We start from the raw sequence: 27,462 nt of genomic DNA, 5'->3' as shown, positions 1-27,462 counted from the left end.
CAATGCATGGAAAAAAGCCAAGAGAAACCCCAACAAGGTAGGTGCTTAAGGACTACTAGTTAATAGATTTAGTATAAAAGGAAAATGAGGCAACAAAAGCACGTATTCCATACGTTTCTAAATGTCATTTCGACATTGTCGTTTTAAAAAATTAAAATTTAATATGTTATAAATTTTTCAATTATAAATGCCAATGATAATGCAAAATTTTAACATTGGTTTTTAAATGCTACCATCCGAAAATATAGCCATGGCTAAATTATAAATATTGTTAGATGATTATTAGACCCATTTATGATTTACTTTTTTACATATTAAAAAACAACATAAATATTAATTAATTCAACAAATACTATAGGATCCACTAACTTTTATAACAGTGGTTTCCAATGTCAAACTTTGTCAATTGCAAAATTAGTGTCAAATCTATCATCAAATTTGCCATTAGCAAACTTTGCGATGCTCCATTGGACGACCCAAATGAAAGGCTGGAGCTATATTATTGGCAATGTGATGGCTCAAATGCAATGACAATGACACTGGAGATGCTCCACTGCTTTATTGGATTCTCTGCTGGGATACGCTTGTCCTTGTTTGATGCCTAAGTCACATCTTCTTATTATTATTTTTGTTTTTAAGTGACTACAACAGTACAACTGATCTGAAAACTTTACTGGCAATTACTTTTACTTTTTCGTGCCAACTGCCCCTACGAATCATGCAAGCTAGAATATCTCACAGCTGCATAATGTAATTTGTTTATGGATGTGTTTACCAACATTTCTTGAATTGGGAGTGGTTTTGAATATCTTACCAACCACGAATTAATAAAATGTTTTTTTGACCGTTATTATTAGTTTATAAATATGCAAAAAAGGAGCTGAAAATAAGACTAATAACTACTTAAGCAAGAGAGCTCCTTTAAATCTTTATGTGCTTAGTTCTCTCTCCCACTTTTTTCTGCAAGTTTTTCCATACACATTTGAGTTGCTGGTAATACATTTTTTTTCCTTCTAATTATAGAAACCCTTTTTATCCTGCTTATCATGCTTCCAAGTTTTCCATGTTCTATCTCCATCCATGCATTGCATAGAAAAACAACTCTGATACATAAACTGCATTGCATATATTTAATATACTATAGCAATAAGTCAGGCCAGGCTTTAGGAGGTAGAAAATAAGTAATAACAAAGGCACTAAGACTAACTAAGCCACATTAAATGGCAGAGGAAAAAAATTTCAGTTTCAGTTTTTTTGGTATTCATTTTAGTAAAGCTATCAAGTTTGATTGTTTTAGGATCAAAGATGTGGAATAGAAGAATTGTGTTAGTCTTGTTCATCATGTTGCTGGCATGGGCATATCAGAACACCTGCCCTCCTCCTCCTAAAATCTGTGGCTCCCCTGGCGGTCCACCTATCACAGCTCCCAGAATAAAGCTGAGGGATGGAAGGCATTTGGCCTACAAGGAACATGGTGTGCCAAAACAAGTTGCCAAATACAAGATTATCTATTTTCATGGCTTCAGTTCTTGCAGACATAATGAAATTATCGTAACAAAAGTCTCCCCGGTACTTGAATTCCTAATCAATCTCCATATTCAGAAAAAAGATGATGTATCAAAGTCTTACTAATTCCTTGGTTGGTATATATATTCTTGTCAGGAACTTGTCCAAGAACTTGGTGTTTATGTTGTGACTTTTGACAGACCAGGGTATGGAGAAAGCGACCCGGATCCTAACAGAACAGTGAAGAGTTTGGCATTGGATATAGAAGAGCTTGCTGATCAATTGGGACTAGGTTCAAGATTCTATGTGATTGGACTTTCGATGGGTGGTCAAGTCGTCTGGAGTTGTCTCAAATATATTCCACGCAGGTAAAACAAACAGCCAAATTTGTGAAGTCCAGCCGCACCACCACTGCACCGACAGTGTGAAGACTGCACAGCCATTACTTTTGACACCACTGCACCGACAGCCACCATTTTTGACAATGGCCATTGCTGCACCGAAAATGGATTGTTCAACAATTGTGGGCTCTGCAGAGGCTGTTGAAGATTGTGGCCATGCAACCGACCTTGTAAGCCTATAAATAGGCTCCATCCCGTTGTATGCAAGCCAAGCCAAGAGAGCAAGCTCAATATTATCCCAAGTGAGGAATATTGAGAGAAAACTCCGAGAGAGAGAGTGTTTAAGTTCCAGAGAGAGCTTGAGAGAAGAGTGAGCAATTCCAGAGAGAATTTAAGAGTGTAGAGAGAGGTTCCACGTGAGAATCCAAGAGAGAAGTTTTTGTATTTTTGTATTCTATTTCCAAGAGAGTAATAGAATTCTTTTTATTTTTCTTCTCATATTTCTTCTCTAAAGTGGCCAGAGAACCACAACAAGTGGTATCAGAGCTCCAGGTCGAGAGCTTGGGTTCAAAATTTGAAGAAACAGAGCCACTGTTCTTCAGGTTGGTGTTTCGAAAAGTTGCTCAAATAATTAATTTGACAATACCAGGTGAAAGTAGTCGACGAGACGAGAACACACAAGTTTTCCGGAGAGAAAGACACTGTCTCACGCGCCCGCACGCGCCACCTGAAATTTTCTGCAACAAGTCACGTGCCTCACGCGCCGCACGCGCCGTCTGAAGGTTGAAGACGACCACGTCAGCAGACACGTCAGCGCACCCTGCCACGTCATCTACCACGCCATACGACACGTCGTCAGCCACGCCAGCCGACACGTCATCTGCCACGTGTTGACACGTCAGCACAAGCTGCACGTCATCAGAAGTTTCTGAAATTACGGAACAGCCCCTAAATTATTGGAAATTACAGATTGACCCCTGTAGTTTCTGTATTTGCAGGTTAACCCAGAAATTTTATGAAATTACATTTTTACCTCAAAATTTCTGGTAATTATATTTTGACCCCGGAAGAGTCAAGTCCACCATTTTCGGCCATTCCGGACGCAACGGTTAACTCCGTTTTGCCAAATTCAGCTCCATTTTTGGTCAAGCCATAATGTCAATGGAAGAATCATCTTCGGGAGCTATGGTTAAGCTCACTGCCATAAATTATACACTTTGGAGACCTCAGATGGAAGATCTCCTCAATTGTAAGGATCTGTTTGATCCTATAGAAGCTAAAGGAGAAAACCCCGATCCCAGCAAAGAAGCAGAATGGAAGAAATTAAACAAGAAAACGATCGGTCAGATCAGGCAATGGATCGACCACAGTGTCTTCCATCATGTAGCAAAGGAAATGGATGCATATGCCCTCTGGACAAAATTGGAGGACATGTACCAGGCGAAGACTGCTCGGAATAAAGCCATGTTGCTTAAGCGATTGGTAAATTTAAAATTACAGAGTGGAACTTCTGTAGCCGAGCATACCAGTGAGTTCCAGAGCTTGGTAAATCAACTATCTGCTGTGGATTATCAACTAGGGGATGAGGATCAGGCCCTCCTACTTCTAAGCTCTCTTCCAGACAGTTGGGAGACATTGGTAGTCTCTCTCAGCAATTCGGCCCCGAATGGCAAACTTACTATGTCTATGGTTAAGGATGCCCTATTTAATGAAGAGGCCAGGAGAAACGACATTGGCATGGATCAGTCACATGCCCTCGTCACAGAAAGAGGAAGACAGCAAAGAGGTGGTCGAGATAGGGGGAGAGGCAGGAGCAAGAGCAGAGGCAGATCTACAGACGACAGAAAATCATCATATAAGTGCTATCATTGTGGCCTGGAGGGTCACATGAAGAAGAACTGCAGAAAGTTGTTGAGAGAGCAGAGACTCCAAGGTAATCAGCCGAAGAAGGATGGAGAGACACTAGTCACTGTTACAGGCGAAGTGGCGCTCTGCTCCACCGAAGTAGAGACATGCCTTCATATATCAACCCAAGATGTTGAGTGGGTAGTCGATACTGCAGCATCCTACCATGTCACTCCACACAGAGATTTCTTCAAAACGTACAAAGCAGGAGACTTTGGTACGGTAAAGATGGGAAATTCCAGTTTTGCAAAGATTATGGGAACTGGTGATATTCAGGTAAAAACGAATGTTGGTTGTACAATCACTTTGAAGGATGTCCGTCATGTTCCAGATCTTCGGCTTAATCTACTTTCGGGAGCAGCCTTAGACAAGCAAGGCTATGACAACTACTTCAGCAAAGGCACATGGAAAATGACGAAAGGTGCCATAGTTGTCGCCCGAGGACATATTTGTGGAACGCTGTACAAAACTCATGTGAAGATATGTGCAGAAAGCCTCAATATTGCAGAAGGAGAGGCGTCTCAAAATCTGTGGCACCAGAGACTCGGTCATATGAGTGAAAAAGGATTGTCCACTTTGGCAAGGAAAAAGCTTATCACTGTTTGCAAGGATGCTGTGCTAGATCCTTGTAATCACTGCTTGTTTGGTAAGCAACATAGAGTCTCCTTCAGTTCCTCTGCATCGAGAAGATCAGAGTTGCTTAGTCTGGTGCACTCTGATATTTGTGGTCCCATGGAGGTGGAATCATTAGGTGGCAACAAGTATTTCCTGACCTTCATTGATGATGCTTCTCGGAAGGTGTGGGTATATTTCTTGAAGACAAAGGACCAGGTATTGGATTACTTCAAACTGTTTCATACCATGGTAGAGCGTGAAACAGGAAAGAAGCTGAAATGTCTCCGCTCAGATAATGGAGGCGAGTATACTTCCAAGGAGTTCGATGCCTACTGCAGAAGACACGGCATTCGACATGAGAAGACGGTCCCTCGCACCCCACAACATAATGGAATAGCCGAAAGAATGAACCGAACCATTATGGAAAAGGTCAGAAGTATGATCAGTATGGCTAAGCTGCCAAAGCCATTCTGGGGAGAAGCTGTTCGTGCCGCCTGCTATTTAATCAACAGATCACCGTCAATACCGTTGAATTTTGAAATTCCGGAGAAAATGTGGTCGGGTAAGATTCCCTCCTACTCTCATTTAAGAGTGTTTGGTTGTTTAGCTTATGTACATGTATCCAAGGAGCTCAGACAGAAGCTCGATGCAAGATCTACTCCATGCATCTTTATAGGATATAGAGATGAAGAATTCGGATACAGGTTATGGGACCCGAAAACAAATAAGGTTATTAGAAGCAGGGATGTAGTATTCCATGAAAACCAGAAAATGGAAGACATTGAAAAGCCCAGAATGTCTCCTAATTGTAGTTCTAGTGCCGAGAATTTTTGTCCTAATCCAGCACCAGCACAAATAGCCACAGAGGATAATGAGGTGCATGAAGATATACCAGAAGCAGACCAGGAGGAAGAAGGGGATATTGAGCAGGGGGAGACTCAATCCTCTCAAGCAGCTGCAGGGCCATCACAGCGGTCAGATGATGGTACACCTCCTGAAACCAGTGGTTTACAAGTTCGGAGATCTGAGCGAGGCCGAATTCCATCAAAGAGATTTCCAGAATCTGAGTATATTCTGCTTACTGAAGAGGGGGAGCCAGAGAGTTTCCAGGAAGCTGTTTCTCATCAAGAGAAGGAAAAGTGGCTGCAAGCAATGCAAGATGAGATGGAATCCTTGCAGAAAAATCATACGTATGAGTTGGTTGAGCTTCCAACAGGAAAAAAGGCACTAAAGAATAAATGAGTGTTCAAGCTCAAGAAAGATGGCAGCGAAAAGGTGGTGAAACACAAAGCCCGATTGGTGGTCAAAGGATTTCTTCAGAAGAAAGGAATTGACTTTGATGAGATTTTTTCACCAGTGGTAAAAATGACTTTAATTCGAGTCATTTTTGGTTTAGTAGCAAGTCTAAACCTAGAGCTTGAACAGATGGATGTAAAGACAGCATTTCTTCACGGTGATTTACATGAAGAAATCTACATGGAGCAGCCAGAAGGATTTGAGGTTTCAGGGAAAGAAAACCTCGTATGCAAGCTAAAGAAGAGCTTGTATGGCCTCAAGCAAGCACCAAGACAATGGTATAAGAAGTTTGACTCGTTTATGGTGAGTCAAGGTTATAAAAGGACTGCAGCAGACCAGTGTGTTTATATTCAAAAATTTTCAGGTGGAAACTTCATTGCACTTTTGCTATATGTGGACGACATGTTGATCGTTGGACAAGATGCAATGAAGATTAGTCAGCTGAAGAAAGAATTATCTAAGTCCTTTGATATGAAAGACTTAGGACCAGCTCAACAAATTTTGGGAATGCAAATAATCCGAGACAGGAAGAATAGAAGGTTATGGCTATCTCAAGAGAAGTATGTTGAACGGGTGATAAAGAGATTCAACATGGATAAAGCCAAACCGGTCAGTATTCCACTTGCAAATCATTTCAAGTTGAGTAAGAGATTGTGCCCCTCATCCAAAGAAGAGATAGAGGATATGGCTTCAGTACCATATTCTTCAGCGGTAGGAAGTCTGATGTATGCAATGGTGTGTACCAGACCACACATTGCTCATGCAGTAGGTGTTGTGAGCAGATTTCTTTCAAATCCTGAATGAAAACACTGGGAAGCAGTCAAATGGATTCTCAGGTATCTTAAAGGTACATCGAAGCTGTGCTTGTGCTACGGGGGAGGTGACCCAATCTTAGAAGGCTATACAGATGCAGATATGGCCGGAGACCCTGATAATAGAAAGTCTACATCAGGTTATCTCTACACTTTTGCAGGGGGAGCTGTGTCATGGCAGTCAAGATTGCAGAAGTGTGTTGCTTTATCCACTACTGAAGCAGAGTACATTGCCGCAGCGGAAGCGGGTAAGGAAATGTTGTGGTTAAAGCGTTTTCTCACAAAATTGGGCATCAAGCAAGAAGACTACAAGATACATTGTGATAACCAAAGTGCCATGGATTTGAGCAAAAACTCAATGTATCATTCCCGTACAAAGCACATTGACATCCGCTATCATTGGATACGCGAAGTAATAGATCAACAGTTGCTGAAAGTGATGAAGATCCACACAAAAGAGAATCCAGCAGATATGCTAACAAAAGTTGTAGCTCAAGAGAAGCTGAAGCTATGCAGAGACATAGCTGGAATAGATGGCAAATGACCATCAGTTTAAATGCGGCTGGAGGGGGAGAATTGTGAAATCCAGCCGCACCACCACTGCACCGACAGTGTGAAGACTGCACAGCCATCACTTTTGACACCACTGCACCGACAGCCACCATTTTTGACAATGGCCATTGCTGCACCGAAAATGGATTGTTCAACAATTGTGGGCTCTGCAGAGGCTGTTGAAGATTGTGGCCATGCAACCGACCTTGTAAGCCTATAAATAGGATCCATCCCGTTGTATGCAAGCCAAGCCAAGAGAGCAAGCTCAATATTATCCCAAGTGAGGAATATTGAGAGAAAACTCCGAGAGAGAGAGTGTTTAAGTTCCAGAGAGAGCTTGAGAGAAAAGTGAGCAATTCCAGAGAGAATTTGAGAGTGTAGAGAGAGGTTCCACGTGAGAATCCAAGAGAGAAGTTTTTGTATTTTTGTATTCTATTTCCAAGAGAGTAATAGAATTCTTTTTATTTTTCTTCTCTAAAGTGGTCAGAGAACCACAACAAAATTACCTATTTACCTCTACCTATCCATTTTGAGAGAATTGCACAATTTATAGGATTTTTGCCATTTCCATACCATTTCACATTGAAATTTGGTTCAAGATTCACATGTCTATAATCAATATATGTATATATTTATATTTATATGTATATTTGGACATAATCTTGGAGATGAAATTTGGTTCAAGTCGGGTGTTTTTGGATGCTGGAATGCAGGTTAGCAGGAGCAGCACTAATAGCTCCTGTTGTGAACTACTGGTGGCCAGGCTTTCCTGCAAATTTGTCTGCAGCAGCCTACTACAAGCAACCATTAGCCGATCAATGGGCGGTCCGGGTGGCTCACCACATACCATGGCTGACCTATTGGTGGAATACTCAGAAATTTTTTCCAGCTTCCAGTGCTATAACACGTAACCCTGAAATTTTCTCTCCCCAAGATGAAGAAATTTTGAAGAAGATTTCTGATACTGTGAGAAACAAAGATAAGGTACTCATGTTATCATGTTACAGTCAATGTCAAAAGCTTAAACTGATTGGAAGCTGAGTCATAATTATGTATATCAAACTAATACAGTATTTTCTAAATTTTTATTTAACTAAAAATACTCACAAAAGAAAAAAAAAAAAAAACAGACATCGATGAACTTAGATTGGTTGGTCTTTTACTTTTGCTGTTTTGCATATCTCCTTATTTACTTGTTATTAGTAGTATATTTTGCATATAGCTAGGTGACTATACATATATATATATATATATATATATTAATTTTTAAAATAACATTTTCATATTTGTTCTTATTCTAGTGGAACCCTCTTTTTGGTGAACTTTGAAACTGGCTATGATAGCCAAAAACATATAAAAACCATGCGAATTCATTTTCTTCCCTCTAAATTATCTTCTTAATCACCATATGAATTTGGCATATTAAAACTACTAGATCTTCTAAATGATACATAAAGGAAATTGGTGCTGCATTTTGGACAAGAGAGATATCATTATCAACATGTTTGATTATATTTTTCCTAGTGCTTTTTTTTGGCAGCCTCATGAGGTGAAGCAGCAAGGAGAATTCGAGTCATTCCATCGAGACTTGATAGTTGGATTTGGGAGTTGGGAATTTGATCCAATGGATCTTGAGAACCCTTTTCAGAACAATGAAGGTTCTGTTCATTTATGGCATGGTGATGATGATAGGCTTGTTCCGGTTACACTGCAACGCTATATTGCCAGTAAACTTCCATGGATTCACTACCATGAGATCCCAGGTAGTGGACACTTTTTTATAAACCTCGATGGAATGAGTGAAACTATCTTAAATGCTCTTCTTGTTGGGGAGAAGAAGTAGCCAACTTTTGGTATATGGAGCATCATACATGCTAGAAAATTTCTCAATGACAGAGATCCAATTCAAGGTTGTTTACTTAGAAAAAATAAATAAACAAATAAATATTGGGTAGTCCAATTGTGAAGCCTCATGATTAATTTGTCTGACCAAATCCATTCACTTTCATACGCTATTAATTGCATCTTTGTGCATATTTGGGTGCATAGAAGCACTTCCTATGGTGTTTGATAAAAATATATTAGTGTTTTTATGGTAATTATGGAAGAAACACTCATCGTTTTTCAAAAACTATTCTTGAAACAGAAGCGCTTGCCACAAAAGCATTCTCAAGTAGAAACAAATAAGCTAATCTTATATTAATTGATTTTTAGGCCACAATTAATTACTAGGTTGATCATGATATAATTAGACTGATATTAATGGAAGAACTATTTAGTGTCTCCTAACAAATAGTGTGTACATTTTCGTAGGGAACTAAAATCTACATTAACAATCTAAATTTGAAGTAGTTACAAAGATTACAATAGGTCAATTATCTGCTTAAATATTATGTCAACATTGTATCTATGAAAAATCAAGTAAAAATTAAAACTTTTGAATTACTTTTTGGTCATTTGGTCTTATCAGGTGTTAAGCCAGTAACTCATAATTTAAGTCCTTAATCAAATATAACCCTATTTTTAAAGATTAAGATATTTAACCTTTTGTCATTGTAAATATACCAATATACACCTTTTATATAGATAAGTATTAAAACACGTATCCATTCCCTATTTTCCCAAATTTTCCACACCCTGCCTTCCTCTCGTTTCTTATATTTTTAGATGAAAATTTTCATATATCCATTGTCAATTTTGCAAAGATTTTCATTAGCACAGTATATTTTCATCTATACCTTTTCATAGTTCAAGATTTATAAAATATAAATTCATATTGTTTTCACTTTTCATTGAAATAAAATATATATTTTTTAAGATCTGATTGTTACTTAATGATTTTTGGGTAGGATATGCTTATATGATTGTTGAATATCAATATTAGTTGTCATTTTATATTTTAATAATTTTCAAACGAAGTTTTTGGTTTTGGAGTTTTAAAAGAGTTTAATAATTATATTTAAAGGAATTGAAGGTATTATAAACTACTATTAGAATAAAAAAGAAATACATATATATATATATAATATAATGTATGTATATATATATATATAGAGCAATATTACGGTGCAATCCGTCCATATGTGGATCCATACCAAAAACAGACATAGCAAAAATGACGTTTTCTTTTAAAAATGTCGTTTTTTATACAGATCTATATACGAACAGACCGTATTATAAACATCCTTTGTATATGTATATGTATATAATGTTTGGACATTAAAAATGGAATTTTTAGATTGTTATTTCAAAAATCTAATAAACATTTTATCATAGTTTAAAAATAGTGATACACTACCTTAATAGAGTAATTCTACTATAACATAGTACTCTCTACAATGGTAGTGTAAACCCTTCTAGAGCATTATTCTACTAGTAGAGTTAGTACAGTATTCCTATGCTCCAATAATGTTATGTACTCTACTTAGTGATATTTGTAATTTTTCAAGTATTAAATGTTTGTTATGTATTTAATATACTTATTTCAAAGATCTAATAAACATGTATCATAGTGTTAGTATAGTGATATACTACCTTAATAGAATAATTCTATTATAAAATAGTATTAATCTACTATGGTAGTGTATCCGCATATAGAGTATTTTTCTACTAACAGTAGAGTATTGCTTTGCTATAATAGTGTTATACTATACTATATTGATGTTTGTAAATTTTCAAGTATTAAATGTTTGTTATGTATTTAATATATTTATTTCAAAAAAATTGTGTTTAATAGATAAATTATCTATTGTAAGTATAACTAAAGTCTGTATTATGGTTTGGTACAATGGAGAATTGATTAGCTTTGAAAACAATCTTTTTTTTTTTTAATGGAGTTAAAATAAGGGCTTTATTTCTTTCTCCTTTAATTATAATGAACAAATTGCTCGCTGCTTTATCATCTTCTTGCATTTAAATATGATGTGTGAAATGTGAAATAGAAATTGTTGTACAATTATCACATATCGACCCCTACAGTATAAATAATATTGATCAATGAAGATGTGAATTTCTTTTATTTCACAAAATAATATAGAAGCTCTCTCAAAACAAAATGCATAGTGATTATTGAGATAATATTCCTATGCAAATTGTTAATTATTTATATTTTGCTATGTTTTGCTGCCATTGATGCGAAATCCTAAAAATTGTTTCATAACATTGGAAATATAATTCATTAAAAAAAAAAGGATAAAATTTACGGTATTCGACAAACTATTTTTCTCTTTCTTTTTTTTTTTTTTTTTTTTTCAAAACCCATTTCTTATTTAAGGTGGTATAATAACTTGTGCACAAAACCAACAAGACAGAGATTTACCCACTTACTGTTGTTTTCATCAAATAGTCGACAATTGGTTGGTTAGCATCTTTGTTAGTTTTTATAGATACAAGAAAATATTTCTGGGTTTACCTTCATTAATAGCTTCTTGTTCATATACACACACAAATATATAATGACACTATTTGCGAAAATCTCATAATACTAGTACCAAACTATAATCGATTAACAAAAAATAAAAAGAAAAAGAAAAAGAAAAAGAAAACTATAATCGATTAATGAGATTCAAAATTTTGACATTTTTACTTTGTTGGCAAGAAACAGAGTTTAAAACTAATTGGAATGTAGTACACATATTTTCAGGCTGTATATACAAAAGCTATGCGGGTTTGATTGCAAGAAACATTATTCTTTGTGTTTTTTTTTTTTTTTAATATTTATTTTTCGGTAAATGGGAAAGAAACTAGTTGATGGGGAAGCAACCGAATAAAAGAAAAAGATAATTATAGAGTGGAAATGTAGAAAATTTGGAGAAACAGGAAATTAGTATGTCTTTTTTTTTATTATTTTATTATTTTTATTTTTATTTTTTTTTGTTTTGTCGCATCCACAAAACAAAAGAAAATACAATCTTATCTTCTTTGTTTTTATAATGCTTCTAATTATTTTACCCAAAATTTATCAACAAATTAATAATTCACTCAATCACTCATTTAGGATTCTTTAAATTTAAACAAAGTAATCATGTGGCCCACACATACCCGTGCTCTTTGTTCTTTCCCCAGAAATATGACAATTTTCAAGACCGTCATGGAAGGCTATATGTCTGGTTGTTTTTGGACCATTTATCTCTTTTCAAAAGAGGTTGTTCCATTTTCTGATTTTTGGGTCCCAAAAGGTCTATATATTTGTATTTTATTTTTCAAGAAAAAGCTTATAATAATTAATAAATGTTTTTTTGGTTAGAAAGCAAGTCGTATCAAATATAGGTTAACTGTGTTTTAGTATTTTTAATTTGTAGTTGTTTTACAATTTAAACATTTAACTATTAAAAATAGATATTTAAATTTTTAATTTTTTAATTTATTGTGGATTGCTCTAATTCCAATTTGGCCAAATAAATTAGAAAGGATTGTAATTGGGAATCTGTAGTAAAGTATGTGTGAAAAAAAATTAGGTTGTTCATCAAAAAGAAGAAAGCAATAGCATGAATCAAAGTTTTATCAATTGGTTTGGACAAATTAGGGGTTGAACCAATCTCCAATAAAATAAATAATTGAGGATCTAAATCATCATTTTTTAAAATTAAGAATTTAAACCGTAAAATTTTGAAAGGCAAAAATATTAAAGTGTTTTATAAAAGTTAAATTACATAAATGCCCTTTTTTGAAATTTTTAAAAATTATAAAAGCTTCCATCTAGATTTAACTTTTGCAATTACTCTTTATATGCAACTTTTTCCAATTTTTTTGAAATTTCATTAATGGTTGTTTGATTGATTATATTTATATAAAAATGTCAATTTTACATTTTTTTTTATAACAAAATTGTGTTAATAATAAAGAGATGATATTAAAGTTTATGTGATTTTACATGTATGCAGATGCAGTATTCACAAAACAAAAACCAAAAAAAAAAAAAAAGAAAGGGTGTACATGCAATTTACCCTTTCATAAAGGGTGTACAGAAAACTAATATGGCTAAAGTTTTATCTTGGTGGGTTATTTGATTTTCTTTGTTTGTTTGCTTTATCCTGCCAGAAGGAAAATGAATTGTTCCCTACTGCAACCAGATTGGCTCTTTCCATTATTCTGCCCATAATTTCATGCATTATTGCTTTACATGATGTCACACTTGTAACAATAATCAGATAATAAAATCAGGACAGGTGAATTGTATATCCCAACTCTTCACCATAAACCGCTAGGAATATATGTACAAAACTTCTATTTACATTACAAATGACTAATTTTAGTTTGCTTTTAATTTTGGGGATCATTATATCCATGTCAAAAGGGTAAAGAAAGACTTTTCCATAAGTTTCATAATAAAGATTTGCCTTTATTAGGTTTTTGTTTTTGTCAAACCTTGTCTTGTCAGAAGTTTTCTTCTAATGACTATTTCTCACAAAGCCCATTATACAGTAAAACAAAGTTTTGAGTATCATAGCTGCAAGAAGAAGATTATATAAAATTTGTGGGAGTCAAGAAGAAGATAAATGCAGAAGAGCTCCTTTTGAATCTGTATGTGACTCTCTCTCTCTCCCTCCACACCCCCCCTCCTCCCTCTTTTCCTCTGCAAATTTTCTTGCACTTTTGATTTTCTGGTAAAATTACTGGGTTTTTTTTTTTTTTTCTTTTTTCCTTTCTTATTAAAATAAATAAATAAATATTCCCTTTGTCCTGCTTATCAAGCTTGTGAGTTTTCCTTTGTTATGTATGTCTGATTCTGAGGTTGATGATGATGCTTGTTTTATGTATGAATGTTTGCTTAGATTAAGGTTCTGACAAAATTTTTATTTTCCATAGCTTTAATACTGTATTGATAAGTAAGCACGCATCAAGTTAACAAATGGATTTTGGAGTAGAATATTGAGCAAAGAATATTTGGAGGCTATCAAACGGCATGGGAAAAATGTTATTGGTGCAGTTCTTTCTCATAGATTGAAGTCATACATTTATTTTACATGACAACAATTGATATATTTCATCTTACATTGCTCTTCCATTTTTTGGGGAATCATATTGTTCTTTCACTTCTTAAGGAGTTTGTTATTACAATTATTTTCAATAATTAAAATAGTTACTGTTTGATGGGAAAAAGGGTGGTATAATTTCAATAGGATTTTATACTTAATTCTCCATCACCTATGTCTTAAGGAGTTCAATGGATATCTGTCTAAAAGTCAGACTACTAAACAAATGCAATTCTAATTTTCATAATTTCCTTTTGTCCTGTTGTTGAAGAGTTTGTTAAGCTATCCTCTGTACCAAAAGCTTAAGCTGTTTAAAAGTTAACCGATATATGAATACCAAGCTACCACATATCAAGGGGAATCATAACTAAATAAGCCCCCATTAAGCAGTTGAAGAGAAATTCTGTTCTGTTTTGAAGTAAAAGTTTTTATTTTCATTGTTTAGTATCAATGGTGTTCAAGAGAATTGTGTTAGTCTTGTTCGTTGGATTGCTGGCGTGGACATATGAGAAAATCCAACCTCCACCTCCTAAAATTTGTGGGTCCCCTGGAGGCCCCCCAATCACAGGTCCCAGAATAAAGCTAAGGGATGGAAGGCATTTGGCCTACAAGGAACATGGTGTGTCAAAAGAAGCTGCTAAACATAAGATTATCTCTGTGCATCCTTACTGTTCTTGCAGACACAATGAATTTCTTGCATCAAGAACCTCTCCGGTACTTCATAATTTCTATGTTGCTTACTCCATAGAATTCCAAAATATTTGTATGTTTCAATGATTGGTATGTTGGTGAATATTCTTCTCAGGAACTTGTCCAAGAACTGGGTGTTTATGTTGTGTCTTTTGACAGACCAGGCTATGGTGAAAGTGACCCGGATCCTAACCGAACATTGAAGAGTATGGCTTTAGATATAGAAGAACTTGCTGATCAGCTGGGACTTGGGTCCAAATTTTATGTTGTTGGATATTCTATGGGTGGCCAAGTTATCTGGACTTGTCTCAAATATATTCCTAGCAGGTAAGGAATCATTTTGAAAATTACAAAGTCACCAAGGCATAAGCATACACTTTAACATCTATATACAATTTTGTGAATACAAGAATAGGGAGTAATAGTGGAAAAAATTTGAGTCACTATATCATATTTGGTAACATTTTTTTTTTTAATGATCGAAATTTGGTTTCACATTGGGTGTTCTGGATAATAATCAATGCAGGCTAGCAGGAGCAGCACTTATTGCTCCTGTTGTGAACTACTGGTGGCCAGGCTTTCCTGCAAATTTGTCCACAGAGTACTACAAACAACCAGTTGCTGATCAATGGGCGCTTCGGGTTGCTCATCACATACCATGGCTAACCTACTGGTGGAACACTCAGAAATTCTTTCCATCATCTAGTGTTGCTGATCTAAAACCGGAAATTTTCTCTCCTCAAGATTTAGAAATTTTCTTGAATCTTTCTCGTTTTGAGAAAGAGGACTACCTGGTACTTATATTACAATCTGAAACATATTCAATTATGAAGTAGAGTTCACAGAAAACAATGAACTTAGGCAACCCATGAGATAGGATGCTTTTCAGTAGAGTGGTTGTTTTTCAAAATGTTAGGGGGGGGGGGGGGGGGGGGGGGGGGGAAAGAACAACAAGAACCATCATATACAATACTAGGACACAGAGCATGAGTGATGTGGAACTTTAAATGGAATGCTAAAAACCATCTTTTTTAGCTTGTTATTACTGTCAGCAAGGTGATTTTCTGTTTTCTTTGTACTTTTAAACAGCCTCAAGTCAGACAGCAAGGAGAATTCGAGTCAATACATCGAGACTTGATGATTGGATTTGGGAAATGGGAATTTGACCCCATGGATCTGAAGAACCCACTTAGCAATAATGAAGAGTCTGTTCATATATGGATGGGTGATGAAGATAGGCTCGTGCCAGTTATGCTGCAAAGGTATATTGTCAATAAACTTCCGTGGATTCACTACCATGAGATACCTGGTAGTGGACATTTTATTCCATATATCAATGGGGCGAGTGAAGATATCTTAAAGGCTCTTCTAGTTCAGCACAAATAACCAACTTTTGAAATGAAGGTGACCTTTTTCATTTCCTTACTATTGCTATCAATTTTCTGTATCTTGTATATGTTGGATAACATAAATGTATGGAGGGCTAATATATAATGGAAAGTGAATGTGGCAATTTTTGTTTTTTTTGTTTTTTTTTTTTTTTTGGGCCCAGTTTTCTAAGTTCTTATTAGCCTTCAAGTTTGAAAGACCATAAAGATTGTGTTATGTTCTGAGATGGGATACTGCATGGAGGAGCAGAGTAGCCCAAAACGATAATTAGTTGGGACTGTAGCTTTTTTTGGCAATCCCATTCTCTCATAATATTAAGAAACAATTTGATTAAAATATTGATTGAAAAGCAAATTTTCTTTTCTTTTCTTTTCTTTTCTTTTTTTAATCCATTGTTATTGGAGATAGAGAATTCGAACTCTGGAACTTTGCAAGGAAGTTGTAGCCTAAACGCCATTAATGTTGCTTTTTCTTTGTATTGTATGTCATTCAAAAACTATATTGCTTTGCTCTTTTGTCATCTCGGAAGCATGCTTATACCAATGCTAGCATTATTAGCTTCTTAGCAAGAGCTGAGCCGGAAACTAAAAATAATAATAAAATACATAAAAACAAAAATGCTTATAAATTTTTAGCTTCAAAATCTGCAAATCTGATTGGACTTGAAAATGGAATAACATTTGGTGTTGGAAGCAGGACATTATTTGATCCAAGTCTCTTTATCGGTTGTGGGAGAAGAGAGCAGATGATATGTAAGTTAGCATGCACAAACTGCATATTCAAATCCCTTAGATAAACAGTATGCTAGTCTCTGCAAATATCAATTGGATACACAATTTCATAAATAAAAAATAAAAATAATAAAAAAAATAAAAAGAAATGGTGACTTTTAGTGTTAACTGTTTGTTTTCTTAAAAAGTTGCAAACAAAATATATACTTGGTATACAAGAGTTTGTAAAAAAATAAAAAAATAAAAATAATAATAATAATTATGAAAAAATAATTAAAAAACAAATGATAGACTAGTTTGTCAATTAATTTTAAAAAGAACTTTCATTTCTATAATTGAACTTTTATTTTTATAATTTAAAATATAGACTTGGTGGTTCCTTCAATTGTCCTTATTTCCCTGACAACAGAGTTTGTCCGGTTAATTTTATAAACAACTAATTTCATTTATTTATATAATTTAAAAGATAGAGTTGGCAAGGTCAACCATGTAGTGCTATCTTAAAATAAACATGCGCATTATGGCATCATATGGAAAACTTTGTATTTGTTTTTTCCTCTACTTGTTTCTTTACAAGTTACATATATTAATATAAATAATACTAATTTGGAAGGGAAACAATATTATTGCCATTTAATTTCAATGTGAAAAAAAAAACATTATATCTATATTGCATTAACAGTATTTAAATGGATATATATATATATATATATAAGTGTTTGGTTCCAGATCGTGACAACAGTTTTTTCAAATACTTTATGAACAACTTTCATTTCTATAATTTAAAAGACAGATCACTTGGAAAGGTCAAATATGTGGTGTAATATATGATTTTTTTTTGGTCCTCATCCAAATTATTACTTTTGCAATAATGGCTGATAAATACTAATGGATTTTTCTTTTAAAAAAAATAAATTTAAATTCTGTATTTTTTTGCCTGCATTTAATATTGTGCTACATCAGTATCATATATTATCAGGTAAAGCCACATAGTCAGCTAGATTTTAAAAACCTCAAAAATATAGGATTTTTCATTGAATAAAGAAAGTTTTCTCTCTGCGTGCAATTTTGTTTGAGGAAAGTAATTATGTGTTTCTGCATTTATTTTCTTTCAAGAAGGGCGTTGATGCATGGGGTTTTGTATTAAAAGAGGCGTTTTGATTTTGGGCTAATATTGGTATTAATTGAAGTATTGACTGATATTTTAGAATGAAAATTTTTCAAAAGGCAGTGTTAAGAGAAAAGCAATGGGAAAAGAAACTATGGTCGTGTAAAAAGAACAACCCCTACATTTTATCCTATATTGCACCATTTCAAATACTAATTAAAGTGCAGAAAACATGGTGAAAATTCCATTTTATAAAAAGACTTTCGTTAATATAATTTAAAAGAAAATTTAAGGAGGATGCTTTAATTATTGCTTTCTTCCTGAGATCACAACACAGTTTATTCAATTAATTTTATGAGCAACTTTCATTTTTCTCATTTTAAGAGATAGACTTGAGGAGGTCAATAATCATGTTAGTTATTTTAAAATAAACATGAGGCGGTCCCTTTGGAAAACTTGTATTTGTTTTTTTCCACTACTTTTAATTTTTTCTCAACAACTTGCGTATAATTAATACTATAAGTTTGGAAGGTCAAATTTATTAGTATTAATTTATTTCAAGTGTGAAAATAACACCATATGTTGAAAAAAAATAAAAAATAAAAAAATCCCCTTGTATTGTTAATACCCCACTTCTTTGTCTTTGTGAGAGGCAGAGAGTTGTGCTCCGGAAGCGCATTGAATTTTTTCATGGTTTTTCTTATCATTATAGCTTGTATAGAAAGGACAGTTCCTCTTTCAACCTCAAGCTAGCTTGAATATTCGGCATTTCTGGACCTTGTAAGCTCCCCGAGGTTTTTTTTTTTTTTTTTTTTTTCCAGTGAGAATTGGACCAACTTGGACCCAGAATTTGCTTCTGGTCCTATTGTTTTAGTAGTTCTGTTTCTTTTCTTTGACTTCCTAAGTCATGCTGAGTAAGAAGGAGATAGTTCATCCGAGCCACAGCCATCCCTTGTCTGTTGGTACCGATAAGCGATTTATCAACCTTGAACATTGCAATGTTTGCCGTGGATACATGAAAGACTTCAAAGATTATTACTACTGTCCAAAAGAGGAATGTAAGTACTACCTACATATCAAATGCTTTAAATTCAAAGAAACTACCCAAGAATATCACCCACTTCACCCACACCACCCTTTAACTCTGTCCTTCACAAATCCTAATAATAATGGTGAAATCAAGTATGAATGTAGTTTCTGTAGGGAAACCAAATCCGGTTATTTCTACCATTGTGGCCACCATCAATGTGATTTCCGCATCGATCTTATTTGCTCTACTGATTTTGAATGGATGAGCTCTGCATTACTTAGGAGATTTGAGTTTCAACATTTCTTTCATGATCATAAACTCTCTCCTCTTAAGTCAGAATATATACGATCTTGTAATGGATGTGGGTTGAGAACTTTCGATGTTCCCATTTTGGGTTGTCAAAGATGCCATTTCTATCTCCATCCACTGTGTTCCCAAGTCCCAAAAGAGATGGTTCATCCTTTCCATCCACAGCACACTCTAACCCTTTTGCAGAAACCGCCTGCTGATGAGTTGCGTTGCATAGCATGTCGTAAGAGGATCAAAGATGCATTTGTCCTCCATTGTACTCAGTGTCCCTTCAACCTTGACATTGGTTGTGCTTTCTTAAAGCCTAGTGTCAAACATGACCGCCATAAGCACCTTCTTGCACATTTTGAGAAAATAGACCTGGATGATGTTCTATGCATTGCCTGCAATAAGGTTGTGATGCTGATTTGTTTCGTTGCTTCGCCTGCGATTTTAATATCCACTCCGGATCATGCATGTCTTTGCCAAGTACCGTCGATTACTATGACCATATCCATCCCCTTACTCTTATCAGTTCTTATAGAGAAGATGATTCAAACCAGTATTACTGTCACGTTTGCGAAGAAATAAGAGATCCAGATTATGGTGCTTATCACTGTGAAGAATGCAAGATTGCAACTCATATCGAATGTGTTCTTCCTAAGGTATAACAAATTAATTCAAATGCCCCATAAATTCTTTTCTTTTCTTTGTTTCCTTTTTTTTTTTTTTTCTAAATTTAATTATGGTATTATATATTTAGGAGACGAGTAGTATATCAGAGGAAATAGTGGAATCTTCTTCAACTGAAAAGCAAGAAGAGATTGAGGAGCAAGGAGATAATACCACAGAAGAAGATATTGAGGCAGTAGCTAGTTATGAAATGGTGTCCGCAGAACATACCATTCTTCTTCAGCTAGATGTGGAGATGGCAAAGATTCGAGAAGAAGTGAAAGGATTGAAGAAACAACTAGGAGAAAAACTCAAGGAACTTGAGGAGAGGGAAGGAAGAGCTGAAAGTGTGCTAAGAGAACTTAAAGAGAAGTTTAATTACATGAACTAATTATAATTAGTATCATGCTATTAATTGTGCAAAGTAAGCTTGTAACAACGTTTAGTAAATCATGTTTATCCAAAATAAGCTTGTAACGAAGTTTAGCAAATTATGTTTTCTGCATAGTAAAATATCGTAAATGGTTTTTGTAATTTGTATTGTTTGTACCCACTTTTGGTGGGAATGTTTGCTGCTTGATTTTATCTCTTTTCAAATAATATTTTAACTAAGGATGTGTCTTTGCTCATTATTATGCTCACCTAAAAAACAATCGATTAATGTTGCATCTTAAAAAAGTAACTAAAAGACACTTCTTTTTTTTTTTTTTGGGTCAATTTAATGCTAAAGAAATTGAGATTTTGTCCTTTTTTTTTCTTTTTTTTTTTTTTCAATACCTTTCAATAATTTGGCGTGCATGTTTTAACTTTTGATAAACAAACACATTACTATATGGAAGACAAGCATTTAATCTACAGGCATTTCATATATAAAACTTCTCAATCAATCGTGAAAATTGTTCGTTAACAATATGGGAAAATTGGTGAAAATCCAGGGTAACAAGGGGGGAAAAAAGAAAAAAAAAAGAAAAAGAAATAAATAAAACAATAAAATAAAACACACGCATATATATAAGTATTTGGTTCAAGAAAACAGGTTTTTGAATTAATTTTATAAACATCTTTCATTTTTAGATTTTAAAAGATATGGTGGTTTCTTTAATTGTAATTAATCAATTTCCTAACAAAACTAGTTTTTCAATTACTTTTATAAACAAACTTTCTATAATCTAAAAGACTGACTTCGCGAGGTCAAAGTCAAACTTGGAGTGCTATTTTTAAAAAAAGAAACATGCACATTAGCCATCATATGGAAAACCTTGAATTGTTTTTATCCATTTTGATCGAAATCCTCCTCCTTTACCATTTTCAAGTGTTATTCAAATGAAGGCTCTGTTTTTGTTCATTATGGTCACCTAAAAAGCAACTGAGAGTCTTAATACAACTTATCTTAAGCTAATAGACATTTAAAGGAAAAAAATGCTTGATTTTATACCCTTTTTTTTATGTTTTGATTGAATTAGCTAAGTTTATGACTTAACTCTTAATTAAAATGTCCCTGCCCAATACTTCAATATCCAAGTATCCTTCACACTTCTTCTTGAGACTCTGCAGATGGAGGAGGATTCTATCACTTTCCAACTACCAAATAAACATAATATTATCCTTTAAAGGGGTCTGCAGCTTCCAGCACGAGATACTACACTTCCACTTTTGTGCCTTAGAGACTTTAAAGATAATAATTTGAAAGTGAAAGTCCTTTTTATCTCTTTGATACAAAAGGAAACTAAAATATAGAGAACAAGCATTTCAAATGGAATTTCATAACTTCTCTAGCATTCATGCAAACTGTTTGTTGACATTTTGAGAAAACTGAATTTCCCAATGTGAAATCAGTGCTCGGAATGCTTTCAGTTGTTAATAGAATCTTTTTGGGGATACTCTGTCCCAGTACATCTCTAGAACTACCATACTGTACAACAACATCTACATTATGTGGTCTCCTATCTCAAAATCAATATATATCAAGTAGAAAATCAAACAAAGTAGAGTAAGAAGACCAAAAAGAACATCTATCTCCATGCCAAAAGTAGGCTACTTCTCACCAAATACAAGAGCCTTTAAGATGGCTTCACTCATGCCATCGAGATATGGAAACATGTGTCCGCCCCCTGGTATCTCATGGTAATGAATCCATGGAAGTTTGTTGACAATATACCTTTGCAGCGTAACTGGCACAAGCCTATCATCATCGCCCTGCCATATATGCACAGACCCTTCGTGGTTACTGAAAGGGTTCTCGATATCCATGGGATCGAAATCCCATTTACCAAATCCAACCATCATATCTCGATGGAGGGATTCAAATTCTCCTTGCTGCTTCACCTGAGGCTGCAAATAACACCACAAAACAGAGAAAAAGGAAAAATCATCTTGTTAACAACAATAACAAATTAGAAAATTGTGACTTTAGTACTCCTTTTGACAATGAGCATCTTCAATATCCAAACAGAGGATTTCAATCATGCAACATGGTATCACTCATTTAAAGGAACAGGTGGTTGTAATATCTGCAAGACTCACATGCTCTGAATAAAATCTAGAGGAAAGAAACACATGGTTTATGTTATGCCTTTCCTAGCTAACTCCTAGTTCAACAAAATGTGCGCTACGCTAGAAGCACAACGAAGATGTAATTCACTTTTTTGTATTTTCCTTTCAAACTGATCATATAAACGCTAGTAGGCTTATATTCATTTACTATGAATACACGTTCCATTATATCAGTTACATACTCATTTTGCTTCCAATACAAACTTATTGTTGACAGCTGATATAGAACATACTAAGGATAATGCACCATGTAGCGATTGAGTACTGTGAATCATTGCTCATAACTAAAATGCTTCATGTGGTAATATAAGTACCTTGTATTTCTCTCTCTGAGGACCAGAAATCTTCACAAAAATTTGTAAATCTTGAGGTGAGAAAATTTCAGGGTTTTCAGCTATTACACCGGAAGCTGGAAAATATTTCTGAGTGTTCCACCAATATGTTAGCCATGGAAAATGGTGAGCAACCCTGAGTATCCATTGATCCCCTACTGGTTGTTTGTAGGAGGCCTCTGTGGACAAATTTGCAGGAAGACTTGGCCACCAGTAGTTCACAACAGGAGCAATTAGTGTTGCTCCTGCTAGCCTACAGTCAGCATTCAAAACATTCAATTGGAAGCATATTTCAAATTGAAGATTATGTATGAGATAATTCACACAAAAATAATCACGAATATATGATGAAAAAACAAATTTATTCCATTATTGTATTCATGAATTGTGTATGTATATGTTAAGCTTGATATACACAGTTCGACTACGACAAACTTTCTAACAGTTCAAGCTTTTGAGAACTATATATACTTGTCTAACCACATAATATAGGAATAGTCCTAATTGAACTTTGCAATTTCCAAATGGATAACTAGAGGTAATTTAGTATTTATTACCTATTAGGAATATATTTGAGGCAACCCCAGACCGCTTGGCCACCCATAGAAAATCCAATCACATAAAATCTGGATCCAAGTCCCAACTGATCAGCAAGCTCTTCTATATCTAAAGCCATACTCTTCACTGTTCGGTTAGGATCGGGATCACTTTCTCCATAGCCAGGTCTGTCGATAGACACAACATAAACACCTAGCTCTTGGACAACTTCCTGAGAAGAATACAAACAATGAAATCGGTCTCTATAACAAATATTTTTAAGAAATCCATAGAGGTTAGGAATTAAGTACCGGAGATGTGTTTGATACTATCAGCTCATTATGTCTGCAAGAACCGAAGCCATGAACATAGATAATCTTATATTTGGCAACTTCTCTTGGCACACCATGCTCCTTGTAGGCCAAATGCCTTCCATCCCTCAGCTTTACTCTAGGAGCTGTGATGGGTGGACCGCCGGGCGACCCACAGATTTTAGGAGGTGCAGGGCGGGTGTTCTGATATGCCCATGCCAGCAACCCAATAAGCAAGACTAACACAATTCTCTTCAACATCTTAGATCCTAAAACAATCAAAATTGAGAACTTTACTAAGATGCAGACCAAGAAATTGAAAGAGAGTTTCCCCTCTGCAACTCAACGTAGCTTTTAGATTGTCCTAATACCCTTATTAACAATGATTAGTTTTCTTGCGAAAATTTCTTGTGAAAAAAGTTGTTAGAATATACAATCAATAGGTCAATATAAAAAAAAATAATAATAATAATAATAATTAAGAAAAAAAGGAAAATAGAAAGAGAAAGTGGAACCAGAGTTGCAAGCTAAGAACACACAAGACAAGAAAGCAAAAAAAATGGAAATTAATTAGATGAGAATTTCTTTTGTTTGTTAGTCTGGGTTTTGGACCAAAGTCCGTTTCACTATTTAGACACACATAGAGGAGGGTTTTGAGTCTAATATGGTATTTATTGAAATTAAACCCTCTTTTTTTGTTTTTTTGTAGCAAATCCAGCAATTGTTTGTTGAATTAAGAATACCAACACAAGAATAAAGTAAGAAAAACATTTAAAAAAAAAAAAAAAAGGGTATAATTTCAATATATAGTATATTAGACTCAAACCCCTCACCTATGTGTGCCTAAATGGTGAAATGGACATTGGTCCCAGAAAACTTAAATCTGTGAAAAAGAACTGCATTAATAATATTTTCCCCCATTGCCTTCTAAAATCCTCCAATATATTGTATCCTCGATTATACACCCAAAATCCAAGTAAATGATGCTAAATAACAAGCATGACATGAAAGTTTTCTATGATAATAGAGAGAGCAAATGTATTACCAGAAACTCAAAATGTGTAAGAAACCCACAGAAAACAGCGCGCGCGCGCGCGAGAGAGAGAGAGAGAGAGAGAGAGAGAGAGAAGCTTACATAAAGATCCAACGGAGCTTTTCTGTTTGTAAGTAGCTGTTGTTGTTTTGTTGCTGAGTACTCCCACCACTGACCACTCCTACATTATCAGCTCTTCTTTGCATACTGCATTCTAACCCTCCAACAACAGCAATTAAAACTCAAATTCTTCTTCTCTGCAAAAAATAAATAAGTAAATAAATAAAATAAACAGTCAAAATGAAAGATTGGTAAGAATATAAATATATTTATTTTATATAATTCTGGTTGGTGATCACCTTCACCATGGTGTTTTATTTCATATAAATTATCTTTATTTTTATTTATTTATTTTATATTTTTCTTTGTATCTAAAAATCACAATTTGTAGCTCAAATATTTTTCGATTTTCTTTTGGATTAATTGAATTTAAAAAGTTCCAATTTAGGCTTTTGGATTTCAATTTATGTCATTTTAGTCTAATTTAACTTTTAGCAAATAGCCGTTAAAAGTTTGTGAGCCAAAAGGTAATTTTTTAAAATAAAAAATCTATATAAATTGCAACAAATTAAAACTAGAAGGTCAAAATTGTAATAAATTATATTTTAATATTTATTATTTAATTTTTTTATGATTACAACCATCTGCAAGTTTTTAATTTGCAAATACACCCAAGCAATATTTTATTTTTAAAAATGTGTAAGACAATATGTGTACCTAATGTGTAATTATAAGTTAAAAACTTTCAAATATCTACATTATAGAAAAACTAATATATAACATCGCCCACTGATAACGTATAACCATAGATTAGATAATTATCTATCGTTCACAATAGCTTTTATATATATATATGTATATATATATATATGCGTGTGTATAATTTTAATCTACCATTCAATCTTGCCATCTAATTTTGTAAACAAGCAATTAGTTCAAAAGTATATTAATAATTTTTACATAGATTATATATTATCTGGTCCTGATCAAACAACATAAATTATGAGATAATGAAATATTCTTATATGTGTGTATAAATATATATACAGTTTTGTTATAGAGGAAATCAAGTTTGTTCCATAAAATAAGAACCTAATGTTAAACATAATTTTGAAAGGGTTAGTTTTGCGCCGAGACAGATCCACTCTATAAGCATATTTTGTAAAAGACTATCATTGTCAGCGTAAAACTGACTCTATTAAAATAATGTTTAATATTATATTATCGTCAAAAGAACATGATCATCTTTATAGCAAAACCATATATATATATATATATATATAATTTTTCTTATTTTTAGGTTAGAATTCAATCTTAAATCAATACTTATTCTTTACAATGAATTATTTCATCAAACATATGTGCAACATAAATAAAAACTAGAAACAACTATTAATGGACAAAGCGATGCTTTACCGGCATGAGAGTGAATGTCATAGTAATAGTGCAACATTTTGCAGTGGGCTGTTACCAAGACAAACATTTTGCAGTGGGCAGTGGTAACAATGCTACGTATATTATGAGTTTTGTTTCATTTAATTTCTTCTCAAAGCCTAAATAACAAAAACCACTAATGAAATATAAAGAGATATATTAGCATTGATATACCCATTTATTCTATTTCTATGATCTGATAGCTGTGACTTCTGGAATATAATGTTTAAAAACATTAGAAAAGTTATATAGATTTTATTACTAATTATATGGCTAAGGTCAATCATCACTAATAATAATTACAATTAGATTTTATTACTCTTGGTGGGAATCTTTGCTGCTTGATTTCATCTCTTTTCAAATAATATTTTAACTAATGATGTTTCTTCGTTCATTATTGTGCTCACCTAAAAAACAATCGATTAATGTTTCATCTTAAAAAAGTAGCCAATTTTGTGTGTGTGTGTGTGTTTTTTTTTTTTTTTTGGTCAATTTAATGCTTAAGAAATTTGAGATTTTGTATTTTTTTTTTTTTTTAATACCTATCAATAATTTGGTGTGCATGTCTAACTTTTGATAAACAAACACATTACTATATGGAAAACAAGCATTTGATCTAACGGCGTTTCATATATAAAACTTAATAAATCGTGAAAATTGTCGTTGACAATATGGGGGGTGGAGGAACCGCAAGAAACCTTTAAAAACGTATATATATATATATATATATATATATAAGTATTTGATTCAAGAAAACAGGTTATTGAGTTAATTTTATAAACATCTTTCATTTTTATATTTCAAAAGATATGGCGGTTTCTTTAATTGTAATTAATCAATTTCCTATCAAAACTAGTTTTTCAATTACTTTTACAAACAAACTTTTATTTCTATAATCTAAAAGATTGACTTGGCGAGGTCAAACTTGGAGTACTATCTTTAAAGAAAATGAAACATGCACATTTGCCATCATATGGAAAACTTTGTATTTGTTTTTTTCCTTTTAACCACACCCACACACTCCCCCCCCCCCCCCCCCCCCCCCCCCAAAAAAAAAAAAAAAACAACTTGCATATATAAAAGTACTATAAGTAAGAAGGAAAACTTTATTATATTGGTAATTAATTTCAATGTGAAAAGAACATTATATATGTTGGAAGAAAAATAAAATAAAAAAGACTAAGCCCATGGATCATTGTCTTGTTAATTTCAATGCACATCTATATGCATAAAACAATTTAAACTATCAATTTGCATCTTCATCTCCAACGATGGAGACAAAATTCATCTCTT

The 27,462-nt window shown here is 33.9% G+C and overlaps 4 protein-coding genes across 7 annotated transcripts; 3 read left to right on the top strand and 1 right to left on the bottom strand.

The window, feature by feature from the left end:
- Positions 1–861: 861 nt before the first annotated feature.
- On the top strand, positions 862–9,126 carry LOC107404073 (uncharacterized). Its single transcript, XM_025068499.3, has 5 exons — positions 862–993; positions 1,298–1,569; positions 1,663–1,874; positions 7,741–8,011; positions 8,568–9,126. Exons 2-5 carry the CDS (start codon positions 1,306–1,308, stop codon positions 8,868–8,870), a joined length of 1,050 nt encoding a protein of 349 aa, XP_024924267.2. The 5' UTR covers positions 862–993; positions 1,298–1,305; the 3' UTR covers positions 8,871–9,126.
- Positions 9,127–13,303: 4,177 nt separating this feature from the next.
- On the top strand, positions 13,304–16,214 carry LOC107413033 (uncharacterized). Of its 3 annotated transcripts, none has more exons than XM_048470627.2 (5): positions 13,304–13,632; positions 14,447–14,715; positions 14,807–15,018; positions 15,218–15,485; positions 15,781–16,214. In XM_048470627.2, exons 2-5 carry the CDS (start codon positions 14,452–14,454, stop codon positions 16,075–16,077), a joined length of 1,041 nt encoding a protein of 346 aa, XP_048326584.1. In that variant the 5' UTR covers positions 13,304–13,632; positions 14,447–14,451; the 3' UTR covers positions 16,078–16,214. The 3 variants fall into 3 exon arrangements, with proteins under 3 accessions (XP_048326584.1, XP_015876370.2, XP_048326585.1); XM_016020884.4 differs by having other exon boundaries at positions 13,308–13,549; XM_048470628.1 differs by lacking the exon at positions 13,304–13,632 and adding an exon at positions 13,835–13,949.
- A 141-nt stretch (positions 16,215–16,355) lies between these two features.
- Positions 16,356–20,515, top strand: LOC107404064 (uncharacterized). The gene is made up of 2 exons (XM_016011008.4): positions 16,356–19,902; positions 20,001–20,515. The coding sequence occupies exon 1, from the start codon at positions 18,827–18,829 to the stop codon at positions 19,826–19,828; it is 1,002 nt and encodes a 333-aa protein (XP_015866494.3). The 5' UTR covers positions 16,356–18,826; the 3' UTR covers positions 19,829–19,902; positions 20,001–20,515.
- A 1,141-nt stretch (positions 20,516–21,656) lies between these two features.
- LOC107413051 (uncharacterized) lies at positions 21,657–24,936 on the bottom strand. Of its 2 annotated transcripts, none has more exons than XM_016020907.4 (5): positions 24,778–24,936; positions 23,643–23,911; positions 23,352–23,563; positions 22,777–23,047; positions 21,657–22,240 (listed from the first exon to the last, which is right to left on the bottom strand). In XM_016020907.4, exons 2-5 carry the CDS (start codon positions 23,901–23,903, stop codon positions 21,944–21,946), a joined length of 1,041 nt encoding a protein of 346 aa, XP_015876393.1. In that variant the 5' UTR covers positions 23,904–23,911; positions 24,778–24,936; the 3' UTR covers positions 21,657–21,943. The 2 variants fall into 2 exon arrangements, with proteins under 2 accessions (XP_015876393.1, XP_015876394.1); XM_016020908.4 differs by having other exon boundaries at positions 24,688–24,891.
- Between the last annotated feature and the right edge of the window lie 2,526 nt (positions 24,937–27,462).

This window comes from Ziziphus jujuba, chromosome 8 (genome assembly GCF_031755915.1).
Source record: "Ziziphus jujuba cultivar Dongzao chromosome 8, ASM3175591v1".
Taxonomy (NCBI): domain Eukaryota; kingdom Viridiplantae; phylum Streptophyta; class Magnoliopsida; order Rosales; family Rhamnaceae; genus Ziziphus; species Ziziphus jujuba.
This window is presented reverse-complemented; position numbering and strand designations above follow the sequence as displayed.